This window comes from Stegodyphus dumicola, chromosome 7, assembly GCF_044657685.1.
Source record: "Stegodyphus dumicola isolate Sdum_Otavi_A_Nest chromosome 7, ASM4465768v1".
NCBI classification, from domain to species: Eukaryota; Metazoa; Arthropoda; class Arachnida; order Araneae; family Eresidae; genus Stegodyphus; species Stegodyphus dumicola.
The window spans coordinates 39036495-39062186 of NC_140774.1; the positions used below are offsets into that span (position 1 = coordinate 39036495).

Consider the following 25692-nt stretch of genomic DNA (forward strand, 5'->3'; position numbering starts at 1 on the left):
GAAGTAAAAAGGGGACACAACGCTGCATTAAAGAGTGACATTCAAGGAATGAATGAAACGAAAAAGAGGGAATTAATGTGGAAGGTAGCGGACACTGACGAAGTCTAAAGCCATGTGCGGTTTTATTAACAGTACTGAGCGTCCGAAGACGCGCAACCTGTCGTCAGCAACAGACTTTAAGAGCCAGAGGTGACTACATGGTTTTACGCGGTTCAACGTCAGCTTTTATGGAATGCAATCCAGAGTTTGAGATCCAAGTATTGATTACCCTTTTTTCTTATGCCAACAACCCCTCAAGAGAATTTTAGTATCAGAGGATTTAAAGTTTCCATATTCCACAAAAACTTTACAGTCAGAAATGTTTGCACCTTATCTGGAATTTGAATAAAAGATTATCAGCATAGTCACCAGTTTGACTGCAATTATTATAAATGTTAGACCCTAATGCCACCTGTGGTCAGGTATTCTTGTCATAAGTACATCGGAGAAACGCTTAGATATAATGCATATACTAGAAGAAAGCAATAAAAGTAACAAAGGATTTAGAAATAATTTATTACTTTGTCTCTTGCTGGTTACAGCTTGCATTATAATAATTTTTTAGCTTCAATGTTAAATCTAAATTTCTATGAAGTTACTGAAGATACTTTTTACTTCCTTGTACGAAGTAAAAAGGAAGTATTGTAATCGCGAAAAGTTTCAGGCAACATATTTCAACGAAAATATCCATTTTGACCGCTATCAAATGCAATTTAACGATGTTTTTGCGTGATATCTGTACGTAAGGACAGAATAAAATACTTTTTTCCTTCAAAAAAATTATAAAACTGCTTTAAAATTAATTCTGAAGAGAATTTTTCGGGGCGTCTGTACGAACGTATGTACGTACGTACGCTCGCATAACTCAAAAACGAGTAGCCTCAGAACGTTGAAATTTTGTATATAGGACTGCTTAACATGTAGATGTGCACCTCGTATTTTGGTTGCAATCGGTCGCACCAAACGTATATAAATATATTTATATATATATCCACTCTATTACCCGGCTCAGTGATCTCAGTTTCTTTACTCTTATATGTTTGTAAATTGTACATTTTTTTGCTTTAAAAATGATTGAATTATGTCGTTTTTATCTTCCGGTTAAGGATTTTATGCCTTTAGTAAATCTGTGTGCAATATTTTTAGAATTATCAGCAATTTTAAAGTTGTTTAATGGCCGCTAAGCCTTTTTTAATGGCGGCCTTTGATGTTTACATTTGAAACAGGAGACTAGTGGATTTGTTGCCAATCTAGAGAAACTTCGCTTCGCAACAACAAAGATAACGCCTTCATTTATGATTTAAATCATGCTTAATCCTTTCTGGAATTTTTTCGAAGAACTAAGCGTTTGAGATTTACTTCGTAATTTTTAATATAGATATTTTGAGTTTTTATGTATTTTTGCGTTCTCGCGAAGTGAGAACTGAATTAATTAAATGAGAAATACTCAATCGTCTGTGAAAAACTGTTTCGTTTTTGTTATGTTTGCTTAATTTCTTTTATACATCATTCTAGCTTTATTCTAGTATTTGAATAGAACATGTGGCAACGATTAGATAATCCTATTCTTTAAGTGATATAAATTTTATGCATTATGAGTTATAATATGAACGAAATGTATAAGTTAACTGTTATATAATTATTGGATTATATAACAGTTAACTTAGTTTCCGTTATAAAATTATTATATAAGTTAACTGTTATATAATTATTAATACTGTTAAGTGAATCTAGCGCCAGAGTGTCGCTATGGTAATCAAATACTAGAGTGAATTTTAAAGAATGCATTTATTCTATTGTGGTTTATGCTCTGTCGGCGAAGTAGATTTAATTCAATCCAATAAGTTTAAATGAAATGCAAGAAAAAATGCGTTAATTTAATATTCCAATTTAATATTCCAATACAAGGAAGTCATGTGGTGTACACATCAGATTTTTTTTATGGATTTTTCTAGTAAGTTACAACATACCTGTGACTGTAAAGCAGGATTGTTGGCAACATAAGCACATTCCGCTAAGGGATTGGGGTAAGTTAGAGAGGTTCTTGCATCACCAGGGTTCGTATGCAAATGATGGTGGTGTAAGGGAACTGTTGAACCCGCCTGAAGCGAAGACGTATCTGAAATTAAAAAAGTAAGTAAATATTTATTCAAAGATGAAACAGAAATTCATGCTATTCTTCTTCGTGAAACAATACTGATTCCGCTTTGATTTTCTGCAATTTCAACCTGATAATATGATGTAAATTTCTTTGCAAGGAAATATATTCTGTCTTAAGTTTCATTTTGAATAAATGCATTTGGCACAACTGTTAGATGATGTAAGCTAGAGTGAGGTGTTCGTGATAATTTGCATTGGCATAATATTAAATCCCGACCTTAATCATTAGACGGTAATGTTTATTGTAAGTTACTTTTAATTTTTATTTTATCATGATCATGTGTACAAAAATTCACTCCAGAAGAATTCCCTAACGCAAAGGGAAGGCTTGGATTCGAACGTAAAAGCTGCTCGCTAAATATAAATAATTGTTATGTTCTTTCACACCGAAGTGATTTGTTTCTGTGATTATTCTTCCGTTACCTCACTGCCGCTTGAAATTGAGCGAGGATTGTAGACAAGTGAAGAATTAATGTACAGTAAGTAGCTGGTAGACAAAAGTGGTTCATTTCCAGGTGCTCATGTCAAATGAGTATCATTTCTTGTACGCTGGAACTTTTAATTTGCCTATTACTCCAGACATGTTTGGCCTCTTCCTGCAGAAAGCGCTTCTATTGCTTCTGTTAACTCACAAATTGTGGTAATAAAATGTCAGTGTTTTGATGTTAGCATTACAGCACTTCATTCAACTGCTAAATTATTTATCTTGATTTATGATTATTATTATCTAGGTGATCCATAAATCTTGATTTATGGATCACCTAACTGGCCGTTACATTAAATGACTTAAAATGGTAGTTCTATAAGGTATTTCTCCCGCCTTCTTAGCGAGCCTTAGTGGTGTAGTGGTCTGCAGGCTCAGCGCGTTATTGAGAGGTCCATGGTTCGATCCCAGCGAAGGCGTTGCATATTTTTCATCTTGCCTGCTTCCAAAAAATACCTAATGTCTCTACAGTTCAAGTTAGGAAATTACAAATCTGTGGCTTAAAAATTTTTTATTTTAAATTATGCTATGGAGAACACACACGCGAAGTAAACGACACGAGAGTCATAACATGAAGTGAATAAGGCGTAATTTTTAATCGCAGTAGATATGCCCGGGCTGCATATTTCACAAGTGCACATCAGCGTAGCTACTGAGGGAGGAGTTTCGAAAATGGACCAATGAGCTGCTATTGCTCTTGTGATGCTAAATCTTCGTGCATGTGAGCATATATTGTTTACGTTTTAATTTGCATTTGTTTCGCAGTTATAAATATATGGCGTAATAGTAGAAAATCTCGTAGTGCTTTCGTTTTCTGAGTTTGATTAATCGCGATTTTTATCACTTTCGCAATTTTTATCACGCATTAATATTTGGACTGATGTTCACTGCATATTATGTGGGTTAAGAGAATTCAAGTGCATATTTTTTAATTGAGCTGAGAATGACTGAAAGGGTTGCAATGAATCTAGTGTTTTCTTATTTCAGTGCTTGCATTCTTTTGATTTTTAAAGTGTAAGATTCAGAATACATATAATCTGATTATATCCATTGCTAACATTAAAAATCATATGTAAATAAATTGAATATATTCGTTGTGAGTAAGATAAATTCACTCTTTGATGAGTATTATTTCTTGTGTAGACAATACATTTAAGAGCCAGTTATTAAATCAGAAATTTAACACACTAAATGTATATGAATGCAAATGAGTAAAGTTCACTTTGAATAAAATTCTGCATTGCTTATTATTATAGAACATCTTTTTCATATAGACTGCAATAAAAAGTGCTGACTTCTATTTACATATATAACTGGTATAAGTATTTTTCTCATACGCATAGTTTTATGTAAAAGTTGCATTTTGGCTCAGATGTTTATCACATATTTCTTTCTTCATCTTATTTACCACTTAAGTAATATTTCACATCGATATTTTTTGCGAAGTATCCAACATGTGTTTGTATTTATTTCAACCATGTAGTGAAATCTTCATAATTGCCTATATTTGAACTAACTTCGCAATGAAAAGTTTCAGAAGCAATCGACGATGCTTTAATTGTTTTGTACAGAAAATTGCGCGACAGAAAATTTTCAACCATCGTGCTTAATCTTAAAGCACGCGAAAGGTCATGTGACATGACAGAAATATCACAGGATGCTCATTGGTCCATCCTAGAAGCCACTCCCTCGGTGGCTACACAGATGTGCACTTGTGAAATATGCGCCCAGGCTATGTCTTTAATGAAAAAAAAAAAAAAAAAAAAAAAAAAAAAAGTTCTGGGATTTTATTGTTCTTTCCTGTTTAATATGTAAAATAGTCAACCAATGAAAATTTTGCTGTGATGTATCATTTTTGTTAATTAAAAACAACCGCTAAAGATCAATAAAGAAATTCTGCACTGAAAGTTAAGTCTTAGACATCTTTACTTGGATGCAAAATCAGCAAAATAAAAAAAAATTAAAAAGTTATAACATTTTTCAAGTTTTTGATAAAATTTCTGGAAAAAGTTAGTTACCTGTATGCATAGAGTAAGACGTTGCATCTGAGACTAGATAAGGGTTGGCATGCTGGTAACCAAAATTTAGAGAGCTGTAGCTGTTAAGATTCTGGCTGCCTAACTGTTTCCTCCAACGAGCTCTTCGATTGCTGAACCATACCTGAAAGACGTTTCAGTATAAATGAAGTTATTCATTAATGCAACATATATTATCAAGAATTACAACCTAACAAGTTCTAGAATCGCAACAATCAAATTAGCAGATGAAGGCCCACCAGCGGCCAAGCGGTAAGATCACTAAACACTTGTAGTTCGACCAGGTTCGAAGTCCGGTAAACGTGTCGGCTGCACGGGAGCTTTTGTGGTTTTCTGTATTTATAACGTAATATAAGGCAGTTTCTCTTTCCATGAAGGCATTGATGGAAGACTTTTGCCGGAAATTAGGCCAATCACCCTTGAGAGCTTTAACACAGAAATATTGCTCTGTATCTTAAGAACGCTTTGGGAACTTCAGCTCCTTTTCAGTGGACTGAAGTACAGTGGAACTTTGAGCCACTGAAGTACAGTGGATACGAGCACCTGTATATACGAGAAATGCAAGATAGGAGTAAAGTATGAGCGAAACATTTGTCTTTAAATACGAGCATTGACTCGAGTAACGAGCAACGAGCCAGGGTGTTGGTATGCGGGGCTCCATTTTCCGAATCTGACGGGAATCCCGTCGTCAGATCACTCGGTATTATTTGATCTACGTATATGTGCGCTTGTGAGTCAATTGTTTATTACATTTAACGTGAAAATAATTATTTCACAATGCATCCCAAGAAGATTGTTGCCTCAGTAGTGCTGCAAAGAAAGGGAAGGAAGCCATGGCCGTTGAAATTAAGAAAGAAATCATAGATAAAGAAGCGTCGTGTAAGAGTGACGAAATTGACGAAGACTTACGGCCTTTCAACATCGACGATTTGCACTATTCTGAAGAAGCAGGAAGAAATTAAACTTGATGTAGCCAAAGGAGTTACGTTACTTCCAAGCACCATCCCAAACTCCTAAAAGATGTTGAGAAGCTGTTGTTGGTGTGAATTAACGAGAAATAGTTAAAAGGTCGGTGTCGGAAGCTATCATAAAGGTAAACTACGGTTATATTATTTACCAGTGTTTATTAGAAAAATTGGTTTTATATTGATATTTTTGGGAATACGGAACGGATTAACTGGATTTCCATTATTTTCAGTGGGGAAGTTTGTTTCTAGATCCGAGAAATTCGCTATACGATCTCAATGCTGGAACAAATTAAACTCGTATCTCTAGGTTCCACTGTATAAAAAAATGAAACTTTTATCGCAAAAGATTAATTTTACACAACTGTAAAAATTTAGTGACGGGAAATTGAGATATTTCGTGTGTCAAAATAACATGAATTTGAAAGGAAATGTCATAAGATATACCATAAAATATTGCGACAAAAACATGTTGCGAAAAGATTAAAATACTTTCATGTAAACTAAGAACCTTTTCATTACAGAAAATGGTAATCTTTAACAGCCAATCGTTGTAAGGTTTTAACTTGATAAGTTAACCAACTGAATTATTATTTCTCTTTTCCTTTTTTCATTTTATCGGCAGTAGTATGTAAATTTAGGAGTTTACAAGCAGCACTTTCAAGGAGAGATAGCAGTTTAGAGTGGCTCAAAACTGTGACCAGCATCAATACTCTTTCTAAGCTACTGCACATTACCATACCATATGCGATCTATGTATATCAAGTTCGTAGTATTCGCTGAGCTTATTGAAATAACTGCTGGAATTTATATAGCTAAGTTATCATTTTGTCCCTTCAAATCAGTAACTTAAAAATTAGTAACTTATATGTATTTTCTCTTTTTAAGTGGTTTGTGTCTAAGATTTATTTTCTGTAAGTACTAGCAGATAATTTTTAGCAGTATACTGTTATTATTATCCTTATTAAATTTGGTAATTGCTAGAAAACAGTTGCAGTTTGTAATAAAATAAAATAAATGGAATGAAATTCTAAAATATATTAATCAAATACCTTCTTAACAATAGATTCCTATTTATTAAAAACAATTGTATTATTATTTAAACGGAAGAAATGAGCTAAAACGTTTTGTCAAATGATTTTGTTAACTACGTTTCTGGTATTTAAAGCAAAAAAAGTGACCCTTTAATTAACTTTTGAAAATAAACCATATTTTTGTGCTCTTTCCGTATAACACAATTTTGCATGTTACGGTAATTTTGACGAACTTAAACACCGGATTACTTGTACTCCATAGAAATCCATACAGCCATCTGTGGTAGTTCAATCGGGCATCGGCACTGCATCGCATGTCATCGAAGTCAAAAACTCCAGTCAGTACTCCACAGCGAAACAATTGAAACAATCATTCCTCTCTGCTACGTATTCCACGACATATTAGCAGCGTTTAGTTGCGAATGAAGCAGGAAAAAAAAGTGGCCAAAGTGGCAGCAGCCGTGTAACCCTGCGATAAAAAGAAACAATCTATTACGTGAAGTCGAATCGACGGGGGGTGGTTAACCCCCGCATCTCCCCATGTCGTTGACGGGAAGGGGGTCGTTTAATTACAGGTTTCTCCAGGCGGTCCTGCACGGCCCTTTTATAGATATTTTTTATGCCTGGAACCTACCGCATCGTCGCGCCTATGCGGTAATGATCTTACACTCTGTGACATCAGTCATCTTCGCACCTTTCGCTAATCCCTGCACTCACCTGGGGGTCTCGAAGCGAAAACCCATCCCAAAAGAACAGGTTTAGGTCTCGATTTTTTTTTTTTTTTTTTTTTCAAGTGTAATCTTTTCTTCTCTCTTTTCGAGATATTGTTATTATTCTTAAGGCGGTACGCCGGTTCTGTCTCACACGTTATTTTTTTTTTTCTTTGGTACGCGATGATGTAAGCTTCCTCGATACCTATTGCTACTCACTAACTTTTGGCCGATGAGTTGGCTGTAGAGAGAAGAAGAAGAATCTATCAAAGAATTATTTCAGGAAAGCGGTTTGTTAGAAACGTAGAGAAGCCGAAAGAATATGAAGACAGAAAAGTGATAGGATTCCATTCGCGAAAGAAGGATTTTGCTACAAGAATTTTCATAATTTTGGATGTGTAACATAAAATATGGGACAGCCTTCTAAAATACATACCTATAGTAGGCACTCAGTAATTAATTATATACCTATTTCAAGAGGAGAATATGAAAAAGGTTCTTGTGATGCTAGCGTGTCTTTATAGAGAACTTTCAAAGGAAACTTATGCAAAGCAAATTTAATTTACACATTACGTAAACCAGAACGCTTTCACAACGGTGCCTCGTCATAAATGTGCCGGCACCTTTGTGCGAGTGAGCCATTCATTTAAAAAAATGTCTAATGTTAAGAATGTTCCGGCATAAAGGTGATCGTATCATTATGCGAATCATTCTCTAACCTGAAAATTCAAACTTTATTCAGGTGAGGGCACCTTTGTGCCTCTGTAGAATTTTTATTTGCTTTACCAATCAAAGTAGCAAACTAAAACCTTATTTACATAGTGGTACCCCGGCCTTTAACTCTTCCGTACATTTAAGATGATGTCTTTGTACGGGTTAAAAGCTGATCTGCCTAAAGGTCATATCACAAATTCAAAACATTTCGTAAGAACAACTGTTTAGTAAAATTTTCTTCTCTGCTACATGATAGAAAACAGCCCATCAAGACGGGTCACTTTGGAGATGGGAAGGGGATACTAGTTCTCCATTACAAATGATGGTCGATGATGGTGGTTTAGATGCTGATGGCTGATTGGTTGCTAAAACGAACCACTTACAGTTTTTTGGGAAAGAAAAAAATATCCTGCGTCTATCTTTCAATGTTAAAAGAAGATAGGAACATTTGTTCATTCTAAACTAAAGGATGTATGATAGCAGTCTAAGGGTGGGGGCACCTTTATGAATGTTTCTGTTTTCCCGAATATTGGCCGATTTGCATAAAAGTGCCGAAACCTTTATGACCATGCACCGTTATGAAGTTGCGATTGCAAGTCTCTGAAGCGGTCATGCAAACAGCTCATTCCGCTGGATAATCAAATACAGAATGAAGCTACTAATCTTTTACATAATCTGCATTATTATTCAAGGTAAGACTTAGAACTGTTAACAGTAGTTACGAGGGCACTACTGTAGCCCACAAAAAACATTTTGCACTGCAGAAATCAAAGTCAGCTTTTCAGTGTAACGATTTTCAAGAGGAAAAATTGGTTTTCCTGGGATCATACCCTGGTCTTTCTAAACTTATGAGCTCTTTAAGTGTAATTTATAGAATCCATGAGATCTATTATTACTGGTTTTAATACATTTGCCTTTTTTAAATATTTAAACCATCACTGCGTAGTGAAAAATTTATTTGATTTAAAAATGCTGCTTTGAACATTTCAGCCACAGTTGCAGAAATCCGGTTTCTCAAATTCTCCGCTGTCAGGCTAATCTTACTTCATTGCAAATTCAGTTTTAGTCTCGGTGAAAATTTCAGGGAAACTGGTATTGACCAAATGTTAATTTGTGAAAGCACGTATGAATGTGAGTCTATGATGGGTCTTCATTACTGCTTCTTGCTGCGATAAGGCTTATATGAACTTAAATGATACTATCAGTATACTACATTACTTCCATTACAATGGAACTTTTTCCTTTCCTTCCCCCTTTTTTTTTTTTTTTTTTTAGTTGGGATTTTCCTTTTTGGTCTCGAGAGATGAATTTCATCAAAAACATCAAAGCAGACATTTTGCCAACTCAACTTTCTTCTAAATGTTATGCGAGAAAAGTATAAATATAATCTTGGTACAAATTTGTAAATGAAAACCAATTTTTTAAAGCCTGTTCTTTCAGTGTGGTTTCCTTTTCTGATATCTAAATGAGTTATTGTGAGTATATTTATTCTGAGTAAATAAAAGCGTTAACATAAGCAGCTTTATTTTTGTTATATCCCATACATACGAGTACTTTCTTGATTAAATTTTTCTACACTTCCAAAAAAATTAGAAGTTTAAACACCAATAGAGTAGTATTTAATTGTAAAGGCAAGTTCCTACCAACTTAATTTCCCCCGAGAATATTAAGATTGAATAGAGTTAAAACAGGCAATTCACAGAATCAACTTAAGTTTGAAATCCTGAATGGGTCCAAGACCAGTTTTTTCAAAGCATCCGCAGCCAACTCAGCCGCAAACACTCATCGGGTGTTGTCTTAGATTTGAGATATGATTTATAGGAAGGTAAGTCTGTTTGATGTTCCTCCACCCGTGAACCCATGAAACAGCAAAATAAAACTCCACAAATAATCGGATCCTAATCCGATTCGTCTGTTTTATTGCACTCTTTGAAATCCGGTGGTGTGAAAAGGAGCTTTTAGGTAGAACATTTTTCATCTTATTAGTAAAAGACTACAACCTTTCATTGGTAGGTATCTAAAGTGGATTCTTCAGAAGATTAAATAAAAAGTTTTCTCGTAATGTTAAATGAAGCATAATAAGAGAAGAGAGAAGAGAATATTTACGTAACTTATATTTGTTTGGGATTTGGGAAGTATAAATTTACTGTATTCCTTCTCGTTGTAAAATTTTACTTGCAAATTTTATTACAGTGAGATTTAACTAGCAACCGTTTTCGTTTTAACATTATACGTAAGATTTCCAGATAAAAAAATCTTAAACTTTTATTTTTTAAACGAATTCCGAGATTTAGCTGTCAACTATTTTTTCATCTTCATTAACAACGATATGTTGTTGCAAATTAAATGTCTTTGAAAAAAATCGCTTGATTATCGCACGCACTAATTTATTATTCACCATCGATTAACTATTTAAAGTCGAACTTAACTATTATAAAGAAATAAAATGACACGAATCTTTTTAGCAATAACACTTTTCTCAACAGTTCGATGATGACTGGCATGATCGCCTTTATCAGCTCATGAGGTTTTTTTTTTTTTTTTTTTTTTTTTTTTTTTTTGTCATTTGGTATATATTAGATTACAATTAAATGTATTTTGCTTTCTTACTTTCTTAATAATGCAAATATCATCTTAATGAATGGAACTTTATAAAAACAAATATTAAGATCAGTAATTATAAAAATTTAGCTAACAGAATTTGTTTACAAACATAGGTCTTCATGATTCAAAAAGCCATACCACTCAAAGGATTAACTAGGATACTGCGTAGCTTCTAATTGCTTTCTGTACTATCATAGCAGATTGAGTGTTCCACGCAGAAGTGTTTAAGCAAATGCTGTTCTCCGACTATCTGTTGTTTTAAAACACTTTCAAAATCGATTTTACGAATGCAAACGTAATTATTGCAGGCAAATTCTGTTCCTTGATGACCTTAGTGCTAATATCTCCGTCAAGATCGGTTTTCTGTAAAAAATTAGATTTGCTTTAAGCAAATACAGGCCTTTTATTATCTACCATGCTATTATCTCCGCTACCGTCGAATTTGCATTGCAAATTTTATTGCTTGAGATGATATTATAACTTGATTATCTATCGTACTAACACCTGTTTCAGCACAGATTCATTATTACGAAACAGTGGTTTTAGATAAATACCAAACCTTGATTATCTATCGTACAAACTAGTCGATCAACACCGATTCACGGTTGTAAGCCTAATTATTTTAAATCATTTAATGATTTAATTATTTATTGCTGTAACAACTCTATCTCTATTTATATCTTTTCTCTATTGCACATAATTGCCTAATTTAAATTTTAAAGCCTAAATTTCTACCAATTAAAATCGAATTTTTATTACAAACTTTATTGCTTTGAATCAATTTTTTTAAGCATCGATAAATATTTTTGACATATGTAGGATATGCATAATTATTACTGTACAAATATTGGAGAAGTTAGATTTTTCTGTAAATATAGTAAATTATCGAAGAGCTCTCTCTCTCTCTCTTTTTAAAAACTAAATAAAAATTATCTAATAAAATGAAAATCCTTATATCTCAGTAAATTTAATTAAAAAATTGAAAATGAACCTATTGACAAATGCAATGTAGCTGTTACTACAGAAACTTATTGAAATTAGATTTTACCTGCCCGTCTGTATTTACCTGTTACAGATGAAAGTAAACAAGTAAGGGTTAGAAATGTCTGTAGCCAAGGTACATAACGTATGGGCTTAGAAGTATCGTTTATAGTAGCAATATAATAATTAACTGAGTCTCCTGCAGTAAAATGTTAAAATGTTCTCCGCTTTTAAATACTTCACTTCTTCACATTGATAAGTAATGTATCATTATAATTTCGAGGGTAAATGAAAGATCTTACAAGCGTGATTCGGCATTTACTATTTTGGCAGGATAAGATTATCTTACCAGCGTGAAAACAACAACGATTAGATTAGATTATTTGCCACCCAGATAGTGTGGTTAGGGCAGCCTACTGCGGTACCGAAAGGCCCGATTTCGAATGCCGGAGAAGGCATGACTGTAATTGTTCGTCCCTTCATAGGAGGTAACGGTGGCCCACCTATTACATGCTTCCACAATAAAGTGGCCACCACTTCCGGCCTTTGTAGTGACCAAGCCTACTTCCGGCCAAGTCGGCTAAGCGCCCGCCAATGGGAAGGGGGGGGGAGTTAGATTAGTTATATTAGGGTAAAGCACTAAAGAACGATCAGTATTCATGCAGTATGCGATTTACTGATTTTAGTTAATTATTTATTTTTCAGATGGCGCCACTAAAGTTTAAATTCAAATGGGCGATAAGATGGTGGACCAAAAAAAAAAAAAAAAAAAGACTAAAACAACAACCAGGTTTAGACCTGCCGTCTAAGAAACAACTAAAAGCGGTAGACCGTATACTACATGATTACTAGACTGTCTTTCTAAAGGAGGTGGAGGACATTTTAAGGGAAACTGATTCGTATCCATTCAATACGTATGGAAAATCACAGTACAGGGATGCAGGTATATTAATATAAAATCATGTAATTTTTTAGTTCTTAATGGGGGATTTTATTAATATGTCTTTGCATAATCTGCTTCTTCCTAGTAAACCTATGAAGAATGCAATCCGCTTTTCTATATACTGAATATTTCTGAGATCCTGTTCTTTTTCTTTTGCTTCTTCATACTAGTTTTTCGTTTGTTACATAAACTTGCTTTTTGCGGCTCGGCTCTTGGTGGATGGGAAAACAACGAAATTTCAGATATTAAAAATTAGAATAAAGGCAGCTATTTAGATTTTCGTAAATTGTTATAAAATTTTACAGCCGATTTGCTGCACAATGTTATAACTTAGATGATAAGATTGAACATTACATAAATACCAAGTGAAGTTTTAAGATAGAAATTCAAAACACATTACTACCTGTACCCTGGCTTCCGTAAGCTTTGTCCGTTGCGCTAATTCTTCCCTCGCATATATGTCAGGATACTGCGTTTTCTCGAAAGCTTTTTCCAGTTCGTCGAGTTGTGCGGCAGTAAAAGTGGTTCGAGATCGTCTCTGTTTTCGTTTCAGTGTCAAACCAGGTTCGGAGTCGCAGTCCGAGTTCGCGCCTTCTTCACCACTGTCCCGAATAGCTGAAAGACAAAAATTGAGATTTTAATGCCTTGTTTCATAATTTTATCTATATTAAGTATTAAATCAATTACATACTAAATACAACAATGTATGTTAAATATACATTAAAATATATAAAACACATAATGTTTAATGTATATTAAATGTGATATAAAATAATAATAATGCCACTAATAACAGCAAAGTAATCGAAAGCTATTTGTTAAGGAAAGAAATCTTCGCAGAGGTCATTTTATAACAAAATGATACACATTTTCATAATACAGAGGAAAACTATAGTAATAGGATGATGATGATAATATTTTTTACTAACGGGAACCGAACCGAAGAGAAAAGCTACCATTTTTATGTAATTTTGTCTTTAGCTACAAGTGCACCCAAGAGACAAACCGATTGGATTATCTTCGACGTAGGTATAACAGAAATGGGTCCATTTTCTAAAAAATGCAACAGGATTGGCAGTAATTATGTTGAACAAAGTTGTATAATTATGTGTCTGAAGGAAAGCAATTTACAGCTTGAAAAATTTTAGATTAGAGTTTAACTTTTTGGAAAAAATAAATTCACTATTAATTTTTGTTCCAAAACTTGGAAAATAGAAAAATTATGCAAACATTCCTCTTCTTTTTTAAATAAGATTAATATCTAATGTTTTTAAATAAGATTAATATCTAATATTCTTTTTTAAATAAGATTAATATTCTTTTTTAAATAAGATTAATATCTAATGTTTTTTAAATAATATTAATATCTAATATTATTTTTAAATAAGATTAATATCTAATATTCTTTTTAAATAAGGTTAATATCTAATGCTCTTTTTTAAATAAGATTAATATCTAATGTTGCTAGCCCAGAAAATAAAATCTTTATTGTTGAATAAAATTAAAACTCAGTTCGAAAAGAATTTCAGTTTCAAAAGCTTTGATATTTGCATCTGAATCCCTTTTTTTTGATTATAAAGTGATATAAACAGCAAAATATTATAAAATATGTTACCATTTGAATAAAATTAAAAGGGAAGGGGGGAACTTAGAAAGGAAGAAGTCTCAATCATGCGTTGCTATAAAATTGCACCATCACCATTTAATTTTATGCGATAGCTCGCAGAACTAGAAGAAATTTTTAAATCGGTATATTAAACGCTATTACAAATGTAACTTTTACTATCACACTAATAGTGTAAAATAGTACCGCTTATTACGAAACCTGTTGTTGCTACTCAAACGTACAAATAAGATAACGTTTGAAATGAGTCAATTTTTTTACATTGAAATATTATACACTTTTATAATACCGCTGATAAATAAAAGATCTTAAGCCTCCTCGACTGGCAAAAATGTATTGTCATGTTTCTGATTTTATTTGTAACAGACTGGATTTCGTCACTAAATGAAATACTTCTTCGAGGTTAAAATAACTGACATTTAAATTATTTCCACAGAATTATGAATTCTTTCCAAATATCTGTATCTCTCTATGCGTGTATGTGTTTATGTAAGAGAAAGAAAATCTGTATAGTATCTAATTTAGAAGAAATAAAAATGAATTTTATTGGAGTATTAAATATTGTTTTTTTTTTTTTTTTTTTTTTTTTTTTTTTCAGATTTTAAGTTTTAATCTGAAACCGAAAGGTGATCAGTTTCTAATAATAGCAAGAGAATATAAAAACAGCAGTCTAAAATATCATGAAACTTTTCCCCAAAACTGAATTCCAGCTATATGATAGTTAAAGTATCTGACCCTTTATTTCCACTGACAGAAAAGCGCATTATACATTAACTTCGTGCTTTTCAGGATAAAACTTGAACTCTATGAAAATACTTTTTGACGTATCTCAGAGATATATGATCACAGAGCTGAGTGAATCACTCCGTTCTGTCGAGTCATGTGTCAAAACGAAATGTCACTCTGACACTATACAACAAGAAAGTTCTGTTTGGTTCCAGAAGTGCAACTTTAGAACAATTTGTCACCCGTGCAAGGAAAAGGGGCACGTGGATATCAAAACTATTTCTTACAACCACTTGTTTCTGATAGCAGAAAAGATCTTTATTTCTTTCTTTACCACACACGTTGAAGGATGTGCTGTTTAAGTTTCAGCGCATTAAGTGACATCATGGAAGACGATATAAATACTTCATGATGGTGACTTTTAGGGCCTAAACAAAGGCCTAAACCCCTGAGCGTACATTCATTCACATATCATTTATCTGTTTCTTGGTCATTGTAGAGCAAATAGATCAACAATGAAGTACCTAGATTCTCATTTTTAACATTTTAAAACATTTAAAAAAAAAAAAAAAAAAAAAAATCTGATGTGGCCAGCACATGACCTCCCGCCAATTTCATCTTAAGACATGGAATTGAGGGAAGAGCAACAAGTTTAATTAAACTACCAACTTCCTTCTAATCCGTATGTGAAATAAAAACTTTATGAATCAGTGTTAATTTTAAACACTATTCATCTTTTACTTCCTTTCAAGAAGTAAAGGGAGTATTGTGATCGGGAAAAATTTCGGGTATTAATATTTCAAAGAAAATGCTCATTTTAATCTTTCTCGAATCCATTTTAACGAATTTTTTTGCGTGATATGTGTACGTAAAACAGAATAAAGGACTATTTTTTTCCAAAACGGATTGTAAAATGGATTCAGGAAGAATTTCTTCGTGACGTCTGTACGTGCGTATGTATGTATCTCGCATAATTCAAAAACGATTAGCCTTAGAACATTGAAATTTTGTATATGGAACTGCTATAACATCTAGCTGGGATCCTCTATTTTTTGTTGCAATCGGCCACACCAAACGTATACATACCTATTTATCTCTCTCTCTCTCTCTCTCTCTATATATATATATACATATATACCCACCCTCTTAGACGGCTCGGTGAGCTTGTTTTTTATTCTTATATATCGGTAAATTGTGCATTTTTTGCTTTATAAGTGACTGAATTACGTTGTTCTTGTGTTCTGAAAGATTAAGTTTTTATGCATTTAGTTAATCTGCGCGCAGTAGTTGTAGAGCTACCAACAATTTAAAAAGTGGCACTAAACCTAACAAGGCCGCCATTTGTTTACATTTGAATAGTGAATTCAGTCTGGTGGTGCACCAACTCCAATGTCTTCCTGTTCGGTGTAATCAAAATTTAAGTTTCAGTTTTGTGCAATTTGTTTTCTTGTTTCTTGGCCGAACTGGTTGTTTTCCCAAAAAAACTCTAAGTAAAAAAAAAAAAAAAAAAAAAAAAAAAAAAAAAAAAAAAAAAATTTTTTTTTTAGTTGTATTTGATGTTTTAGGTTTTTCCGTATTTTATAATTTGTAGTGAAGACATTTTGAGATTTTATATATCTTTGCCTTTCTGTGAAATGAGAACTAAATTAATGGAATGAGAAATATATCTCTAATGAAATTCGAGGAAATAAGCTTAAAAGAAGTGCAGCAAAATGTATGTATATAATTCAATAGGCCATACAAAGAAGTCATATGGTGTCCACATCAGATTTTTATTATTAAATTCTTCTATGCAATATACAATGATAACGATACGTGCCCGTGTAACACATCCGTTTTCAAGCTTTAATTTGAAAATATCGCATCGATTGTAGTACATTTTGGTCATATAGTGTTTCGAATTCACAAATTAATGACTTAAGAATCACAAAATTTTTAAAAGCAGCTTATATTTAAAATTCTCGATAGAGCGTTAAGTGTTGCCAACCTTTCTTTTCATATTCGCTATATTATGTATTTATTTTCTATATACTTTCTTTAAAAATAATACATTGCGATAATATTTGTAACAAATTCATTTTAATTGAAAAGTTATTCGACACTGAAGTGGAACAAACCAAAAATTGAGGATTGAGCTAATACATTTAATTGCTTCATAACGATAGCTCGTTTTTATAAAAAAGTTATTATCCTTGTATTTAGCATAATTCTAAGAATACATTTAATGCTTATGAATGTAATATGTTGTTATCTATCACATACCTGTCGTTTTGGATTATCTCATAGCATTTTTTTTTTTTTTTTTTTTTTTACGAAAGTTTATTCAGAGCTTCAAATAAAGTTATCCGATTTATTAGTTTTAACCCAAACCTAATATGTTTTTTCCATTGATATAAAAGTCTCAAATGCTAAAATTGAAATGTTTTAGATTATATTTTAATATCGCTTTTCATTAAATACTGTTACGGGCTTCGAACAAAGTACCACTTCCCTTTGTCCATTAAACTCTCCTATGGGCTTACCATAAAGCACGGTTTTAGATTGTCCAGTTTTTCCTGAAATCTGATTGCAAGTTTTAGTTTACTAGTGAGATACTGTAAAAACAGTACTTTTATGAAGACTTTGTGCGATTTGAAAAATTCCTCCAAAATAAAAAGTTCAAAAGATGCTTAAATAGACAAAAGTTTATAAGCTTTTTTACCAGCAATATATAAACATTTTTAAATTTCGTATTCTAAGGTAAATAAAAAATTACAGTAACCATTCTTGAAAAGGAATGAAAAGGAATATTCAGGTTTAGCCAGTTGATTTTTTCTTTTAGTGCTTGCATGTATAAGCGGTTATTCAGTCACATCCGAAAAATCGGTAACATATTTAAAATATATCTTTAAGGAATTAACCTCTTTTTTTATTTATTTGAGAGGAATATATTAAAGTATTTAAATTACTAAATACAAATACAATTCAGGCTATTATAGCCCAAAATACGGAGTCATATAAATAAAGTAAAGCACAAAAGAAATTAATTCGTTAATTCTAAATATTCTTCGATTCAATCAAAATTTCCAAAAATGAATTTTTGCGATACCGTGTTGCCAGAAATTTTAACTTTCTCAAGATAATTATACGTTAACCACAAAAAATAAAAATAAAATAATGAATGTAAAAAATGATTGATAATTTTCTTCTCTAGATTATATTGTTCAGTGGGCCACCTTCGACTCATTGGCAGGACACAGATTAAGTAATAGAATATCCAGGGCTTAATTTCTAAAAGTAGAAGTGCCGGAGCCCTATGGAAGACTGTCAGGAAAGAGTGACAAGAGTAATAAATAAATAAAATGACTATTAAAATCATTAATAATTAAAAAATTAAATAGTTAATGAGTATCAAATTAGTTAATAATTATTGAATTGGTATTAAAAATCAATATTTATTAATTATTACTTAGTTTATAATATTTAATTAATGCATGCTTAATTTATTATTATTTATTAAAATAATTAAATATTAAAATAACTAAACTATTAAAATTAAATCAAATGTAAAGAGATAAATAAAAGTTTAATAAGCGATTTTTTTATATAATTTTATTCCTAAAAGTAGAATTTTCTAGATCAAATTTCTACTAAAATAATTGTTAAGTTACATAAAAAAAGTGCCGGGCCTTCTGATTTAGAGCTCCGGTGCTCTCCGACTATAATTAGAATATGTGCCAAAAACTAAGAAGTACCGGAGCCGAGCTCCGACGCAATTTAAGCTCTGAAAATATCACTCCTTCGCTAAAAAAAAAAAAAAAAAAAAAAAAAAAAAAAAATGCAAGCGCAGTGAGCGTTTCGTGCTGTATGTAATATATCGCTGAATCCATTTAGGTAACCGGGAAACGGAATAGAAAATTAAGCACGATGATAGAACTGAATTGATTAATAGTTTTTGCTGTAAGATTATGAAGAGTTCAAAAGAAATATCTCAATTTCGTCTACGTTGTCATACATCAAGACATTTCGTAATTATTCAACTTACGAGTGGCAATAGAAATAGAGATAAGAGTAATTCTCAACGGCTAAACCATAATAATTTATATATATATATATATATATAAAAAAAAAAAAAAAAAAGCGAGCTCATCTTAATTAAATAAAGAATCATTAGAATGCTCGCCGACAAAGAAATCCTGAGAAGGAAGTGAAGAACAAATTAGTGAAAGTCCTGCTTAAATATAAATAACTCCAGGAGTTAAAAAAAATGAACTTCGACATGCTTTAAGAAACCTAACACACCGCCACGACAAACTAAAAAAAAATTCTAAAATTCATTAAGTTTAACCCCCTTGGTTAATGAGTTTTCGTGCTTTTCAAACCACCCAATCGGGCGCAACGGACTCGGATTTCACGAAGGGGGTGTCACGCACCCTTGTGAACTCCCCCCTTGCTTAAACTAATGACCATCCTCCTTTCCGCTGACCTCTGCACCCGTCGGGTTTTAATTCTTTTGACCTTTGGTGACCCTTCCGTGTTAAAGAATACACACTCTGCGGCAGCGGTTATGAAGAGGGACTTAGCATACTCATTCAAAAACGATGGCAGTAAATAAAGAAAGGTGAGACATTAGCGGGTAGTTGAGAACGCCTTTGTGGTTAAGACCGGTACAGAGTGTCGCCATGTTTGACCAAGACAACATCCCTCGGAGGCAGAAATGAAATACAGAAATATTTTATCTAATTAACCTTCAAAAGAAAATCCCAAAAGCGCCTTTGACTGTGATGCTGCTTAGTTACCTGATATCAACGGTTTAAAAAGATGAAAAATACATAACTAGAAATTCATGCAACAAAAAACAATAATCTCATAGAAAGTAAAACATTTTGGCACTCTTTAACCACCCCCCCCAAAAAAAACTGAATGTTTTCAGATTTTAAATATTACGCCCAAAAAAGTTGTTTTTAAAACGTTTTGCGTGTCACCCCCATTTATTAAATATCATGTTCTTCGCACTTAAACCATAAAATTCATTTCAATAGCTATATCAGAAAATAATTTGAAAAGACCATATCTTTAGAATTGCCGATAAAAAGTCTCCCCCGCTGGATATATATATATATATATATATTTTTCCCCGTGCAATGTTGTCATTGCTAGTTTTGAAATCATTGAGTTGCTTAGTAAAATTTTGCTAAATATTTACAAAACATGAAATAAACAGTAAGACAAATTCCAAATTCTGACTTCGATTTTTTTTTTTTTTTTTTTTTTTCTCAGAGAGCTAATAGTTAAATTTCGTTTATCAAAACTCTCTCATTCTTACAGCTGACCGTCTTCATCTTATTTTAAACAACTTTATAGCTGGAAAATAATATATCGGATCAGTATTTAAATCAATAATGCTAACGAGTCAGTTTTAGTATAAACATATTAAATATCTAAAGGCAAGTTATAAAGAAAATATAAATTTGTGTAAGCATTTTCCGGACTGTCTTCCGCAAAATTACAAAAAACACTTCTTTTGTGGGTTTTACATTGTCATTACGTGCTACATGTTATTTCATTTAGATTGAGAAAATAAAAAAGCTCATATCAGGCAAATATTTATTATTTAAAAACATACATGAAATTTAAATCATTTTCTTCATCCCTAAAAGTGGTTGTTTTCCCTAAGTAAATATCATATCCTGACAAAACAAAATTGCGCCGCTTCAGTTACAGTAGATATTTGTTGCAGGCTATCTAATAGGGGAAAAAAATGACATAGTTAAGGAGCTATGTTTTGAATAATTTTTCTCATAGTTAAATGAGTGCAAAAGTTCCTAATATTTTTTCCTTAGAATGAGAAATTCCAACAGTTTTTAAGGTTTGTTTCTGAGAGCAATACATTAACGGGAACTTTAAGACATAATTCGAATTCGGTCTGTTAGACAGCGTTGCCTTTGGAATAGTAATATTTTTGAATTCCTACCAAATAAATATTTTAAATTCCTACCAAATAAATAATAAATGAATAGGAGAAATATTTTTAAAATTTGTCTTAACTTTTATTTTCAAAAACTATGCACGAAATCATAAGTTTCGTACAGATATAATTAATTAAAAAAAGAAGCATGGCAAATTAAATGACCTCTACATTCAGTCACTGTTAGGAATTGATTTATTCTAGACTGTGATAACTTAAAAAAAAAAAAAAAAAAAAAAAAAAAAGCACAATTTCATATTTGCATGTTAATTTTCTGCTGGAATTAACAGACAAATATAAAATAAAACAGGGGAAAAAAAAAAAATCTACTTTTGTTTTTTTTTGTCCTTTTATGGATTTCAAAGGAGAAAAGAATGTTGAGCATTTTATGAAATAATGTAATACGGATGACAATTCATATCTATTATGTTCTATAAGTAAAAATTCGATTTGTAGAACGTTAAAGATTCAGTAATTTATTTTGGCATGTTGGAAGCAAAAACTTTCAGACACGCTTCCTTTCAAAAAAAAAATCTGAGCGTATAACTTAATCAGAAATTCAAATATCGCCAAAACTTCATATAAAAATTCATAAAAAAAATTAAAATAAAAGTTGATATTCAACAAGCGCCAGGCGTGCAATTTTTAAGTTTTCCTCTTTTATGTAGGCAACAAATTATCTATGCCTAGCAAAAGTAATAAAGAAATATGTGAAAACAGTAGAAGTATATACTTCAGTTTGGAATAACAGTTGCTTATCCAATGAAAAATATAAGTGATCTGATGTACTGCTCTACAAGAACAACGTTGCAATTACTCTTGATTTATTATAAAATTATTGGAGAATACTTATAAGGGAGCAGAGTAAAGAGCTTACGTCTTTTCAGACCAGTCTTCCTTAGTACTGTTTCAACGTTATGACGTTTCGACTAATGAAGCTGTTCCAATTTTTCAACTATGATTTTTCAACGATACAATTTTTAAACTTTCAACAACTGCTACAATTCTTTATATCGAGCAGAGCTTTGGCAAAATTTAGAGACTTCTGTGTCGTACTTAATTCATGGCATGGCAGTATTTTCAAACATTAAGTTATCTAATAATTATATTCTCCGAAACTGAGAAGAATTAAACTTGTAGACTACAATGGAGGGAGTACTGAATAAATTATAGAGCTGCTTAAGTAAATAGGAAGTTCCAGGAAGTGGTCGGTTTTATAATTGTTATTAATATTCACCCTCTACGCGTCTTATTAAGCAATGAGACATATTTCTGTATATAAAATGGCCAATTTAAAATGTGTTGATGCCGAGAGGAGTGAAATTGGTTTTATTAAACAAATATTATGGAATACATTCTGGAATAATAAGCATGGGTTATTTCAATTACTCTCAATAATAAACATCCTAATTTTCGTTAAAATTTTTTACACATAGTTTAACAGACAGAATAACTCTGATAACAATTTTAAGATTACACGCTTAAGAAATATAAAGTATTCTCTCGAATACATTTTTCTGTAAGACGTAATACATGGCTTTAAAATGTAGTATAAAATAGTGAGAGCTCTCATGGCCCTGCTTCACTGTGAGGGCTCTCACATGTGAAACAATCTATCGTATTTTCCCCCCATTTTTTACTAATTTTATCGTCCAAAAATTGAGAGGGAAAAATTATGCTAATAATTTAATTTCTGAAGGACGCCGTTATGGTAAGAAAAATAACGAATAAAAAAGTAGTCATGTATAAACTACAGGTAACTGCCATAATATTATTTCTTTAAAAGAAACCTACATTCCAATAAGAATACATAGCAGCCATATTAACATTATAATATTCAAAAAGATATCTTCATTTCTATTTTCCTGTAATTTGAATTTCGCACGTTCTTGTTGCTATCTCCGCTATACCTTAGGTCCGAAATCATCCATTAAGGAATTAGAGATGGTGAATGTGCAGCTGACTCAGGGAAATCATGGACTGAATGGGAGCTCATGTTTGCTTCGCTGTGATCGGTCGGTTCTTGTATTAGACTGGGACAAAGTTCAACAGATAGAAAGGAAAGCTTCGGCGTGACCTTCGCAGTTAGTTTGAAAGGGTTTATCTTTCTCAGTAAACAATCACTACATAGACGAATCCATTTTAAAATTTAGGAGAGCATTGAGGAAAGGGATTATTCTCTGAACGCATTGAGGAAAGGGAAAATTACACTAAGATATATATTTTTAGTTTTGCTAAAGTGCTAAGGGGGAAAATACGCAAAAAAATATGGTAATTCACCAAAATCAGTTTTCAATTACACTGACCAAAAAAAAAAAAAAAAAAAAAAAAAAAAAAAAAAAAAACACCAATTAAAAAAAATCATGTAGAGTAATGAAATTTCGGCAATCCATTTGTCCAGGTAATAAATTTAGTTGTTAAATTTTCAAGATCACAGGTTAATGCAAGCGTGAGAAGAGCCACTTCAAATGTGAAATGCAGGTAACATTAATAACCAGTGTAACCAACAGAATTTTAAATGCAAGGACGTAAACGGGCATGCATTGTGTCGTACAAGTGCCGGATATCAGTTTGGGTAATGGAGTTCCATGCCTGTTGCATTTGGTCGGTCACTACAGGGATGGTTAATGCTGGTTGTGGATGACACAGGAATTGTCGTCCAATGATGTGCTTGATTTGAGAAAGTCCTGGTGATCTAGCAGGCCAAGGCAACATATCGACACTCTGTAGAGCATGTTGTGTTATAACAGCAGTATGAGTACGAGCGTTATTCTGATAGAAAACACCCCCTTGAATGCTGTTAATGAATGGCAGCAGGACATGTTGAATTACCAGCCTCACGTATAAATTTACAGTCAGGGCGCGAGAATGCCTCTGTCGCACGAAATAGCTCCCCGGACATAACTCCAGGTATAGTCCAATGTGTCTAAACCGCAGACAGGTTGATTGCAGGCTCTTGACTGGCCCATATCTAACCAACACACGGCCATCACTGGCACCAAGGCAAAACCGGCTTGCTTCAGAAAACACAAGAGATCTCCACTCCATCCTCCAGTGAGCTTTGGCTTGACATCACTGACGTCGTAAACGGCAGTGGTTTGAAGTCAGTGGAATGCACGCTACAGGGCGTCTGGCTCGGAACTGTCCTTCAAGTGACTGATTTGTAACAGCTCGTTGTGTCACTGCGGTATAAACTGCAGCTCGAATTTGTGCTGCAGACGCAGCACGCAGTACAGCCATACGCCGAACACGCCGGTCTCTCTCAGTAGTTCCATGTGGCCTCCCGGTCTTCTTGAACCAGTATCTTCCTTTGACCACTGTTGCCAACAATCATCCACAGTGAATACATTCCTGCCAAGGTTTTCTGCAGTATAGCGAAAAGTAAACCATCTTCTCTTAGCCTTATTACATGACCTTGTTCAAACTCACTGAGCTGTTGATAATGGCACTTTGTCTTATTAAAGGCATTCTTGACCAACAGCAACTCACTACTCAAATCTCAGCGATAAATAACGCTGATTTGTGTGTTCATAGTCGCGCTACTAGCTCCATGCTTATGCGCCTAGTGTGAAATTTGAACAGACGTCATCTTTCAGACGTATAAACACGCCTACCAAATTTCGTTTATGTAGGACAACTTTTTCTTGGTGATGGGATTTTTTATTTCCGTCAGCGTATACGTGTGTGGCCCCGCTCTCCATCAGTTACGTCCTAATTTCTGTATTATTAGCCTTAGAATTTGTTACAGAGATATCTTTCTCTTTCATTCTGCTTGATAATCATACTGAAGATACCATTTCTAATACATACAGCATCAACAGAAATTCGTGTGTTATCTATTTTAAGGAACTTATCGAGAAATGATTATGATTAAAATGATTAAAAAACTAGTCGTCTCAGAAAAATTTTTGAATTCAAAGAATTGCAATGTAGGATTAATCACGTTTTGCGGAAAGGCGGTGGGTGAACTGTGTATGTTCAACTAATTCTAAGAGAATGAGTTAAAAAAAAAAGTGTTTTTAAGTTCTAAAGTTACAAAAGCCTCATTTGCAGTTACTTAAGGTCATCAAGAATTCACATTGTAACCAACTCGGTATTTCTTTGCCCAGTACAATTAATTCTCACCCAGCAATTTATCATATTCGAAGGTTTCCTCTTCGAGATCTGCCATGTTATTATCAGTACATTAGTTTCTAAGCTTTCGAATAATCTCGAGAATCTGTGACATGAAAAATACCGTGTATAATAGAGTTTCGTTTTATCTTTTTTTCGTTTCATTTCCTTTATTAGTTACTAATCTTCGATAACTAGCTAGACATTATTTCAATGATTCATTTATCAGACATCTGCAAAATCCATGAAAAATTTTCCATTTGTCACTTGTCTTTGCTTAAAATTCAATTGATATAACTGTTTTCTGTTATCATGTATTTCAATATTTTCATTTCTTTTCTTTTGATCGAAACCTGTTTAAATGTTCAAGCGCAAACGATTAATGTAGTTTCTCCGAAAAGGAGGGAATAGACAATGAAGCAGTAAAATCATTTAAGGAAATCAGAAAGTTTACAAGCGATAGTGACAGCTTTTAGAGTAAAAGACAAGATATGTAAACTCAGTCTTTCGATTTTATATATATATAATTGTTTGGTTTTGTCCAACACGACTACCGATTTTCCTAAAAGATAATCCACATTCTCGGTAGGCCATACTATCCTTCCTCTGTCG

The 25692-nt window shown here is 32.7% G+C and overlaps 1 protein-coding gene across 1 annotated transcript in view; it reads right to left on the bottom strand.

Moving 5' to 3' along the window:
- LOC118185390 (protein gooseberry-like) overlaps positions 1–25692 on the bottom strand; it is a 181827-nt gene that overhangs the window by 14615 nt on the left and 141520 nt on the right. The window contains exons 4-6 of the mRNA XM_035355235.2: positions 13074–13285; positions 4702–4843; positions 2010–2158 (exon numbers count right to left, since the gene is read on the bottom strand). Coding sequence (XP_035211126.1) covers positions 2010–2158; positions 4702–4843; positions 13074–13285 — 503 coding nt within the window. The remainder of the gene's footprint in view (positions 1–2009; positions 2159–4701; positions 4844–13073; positions 13286–25692) is intronic.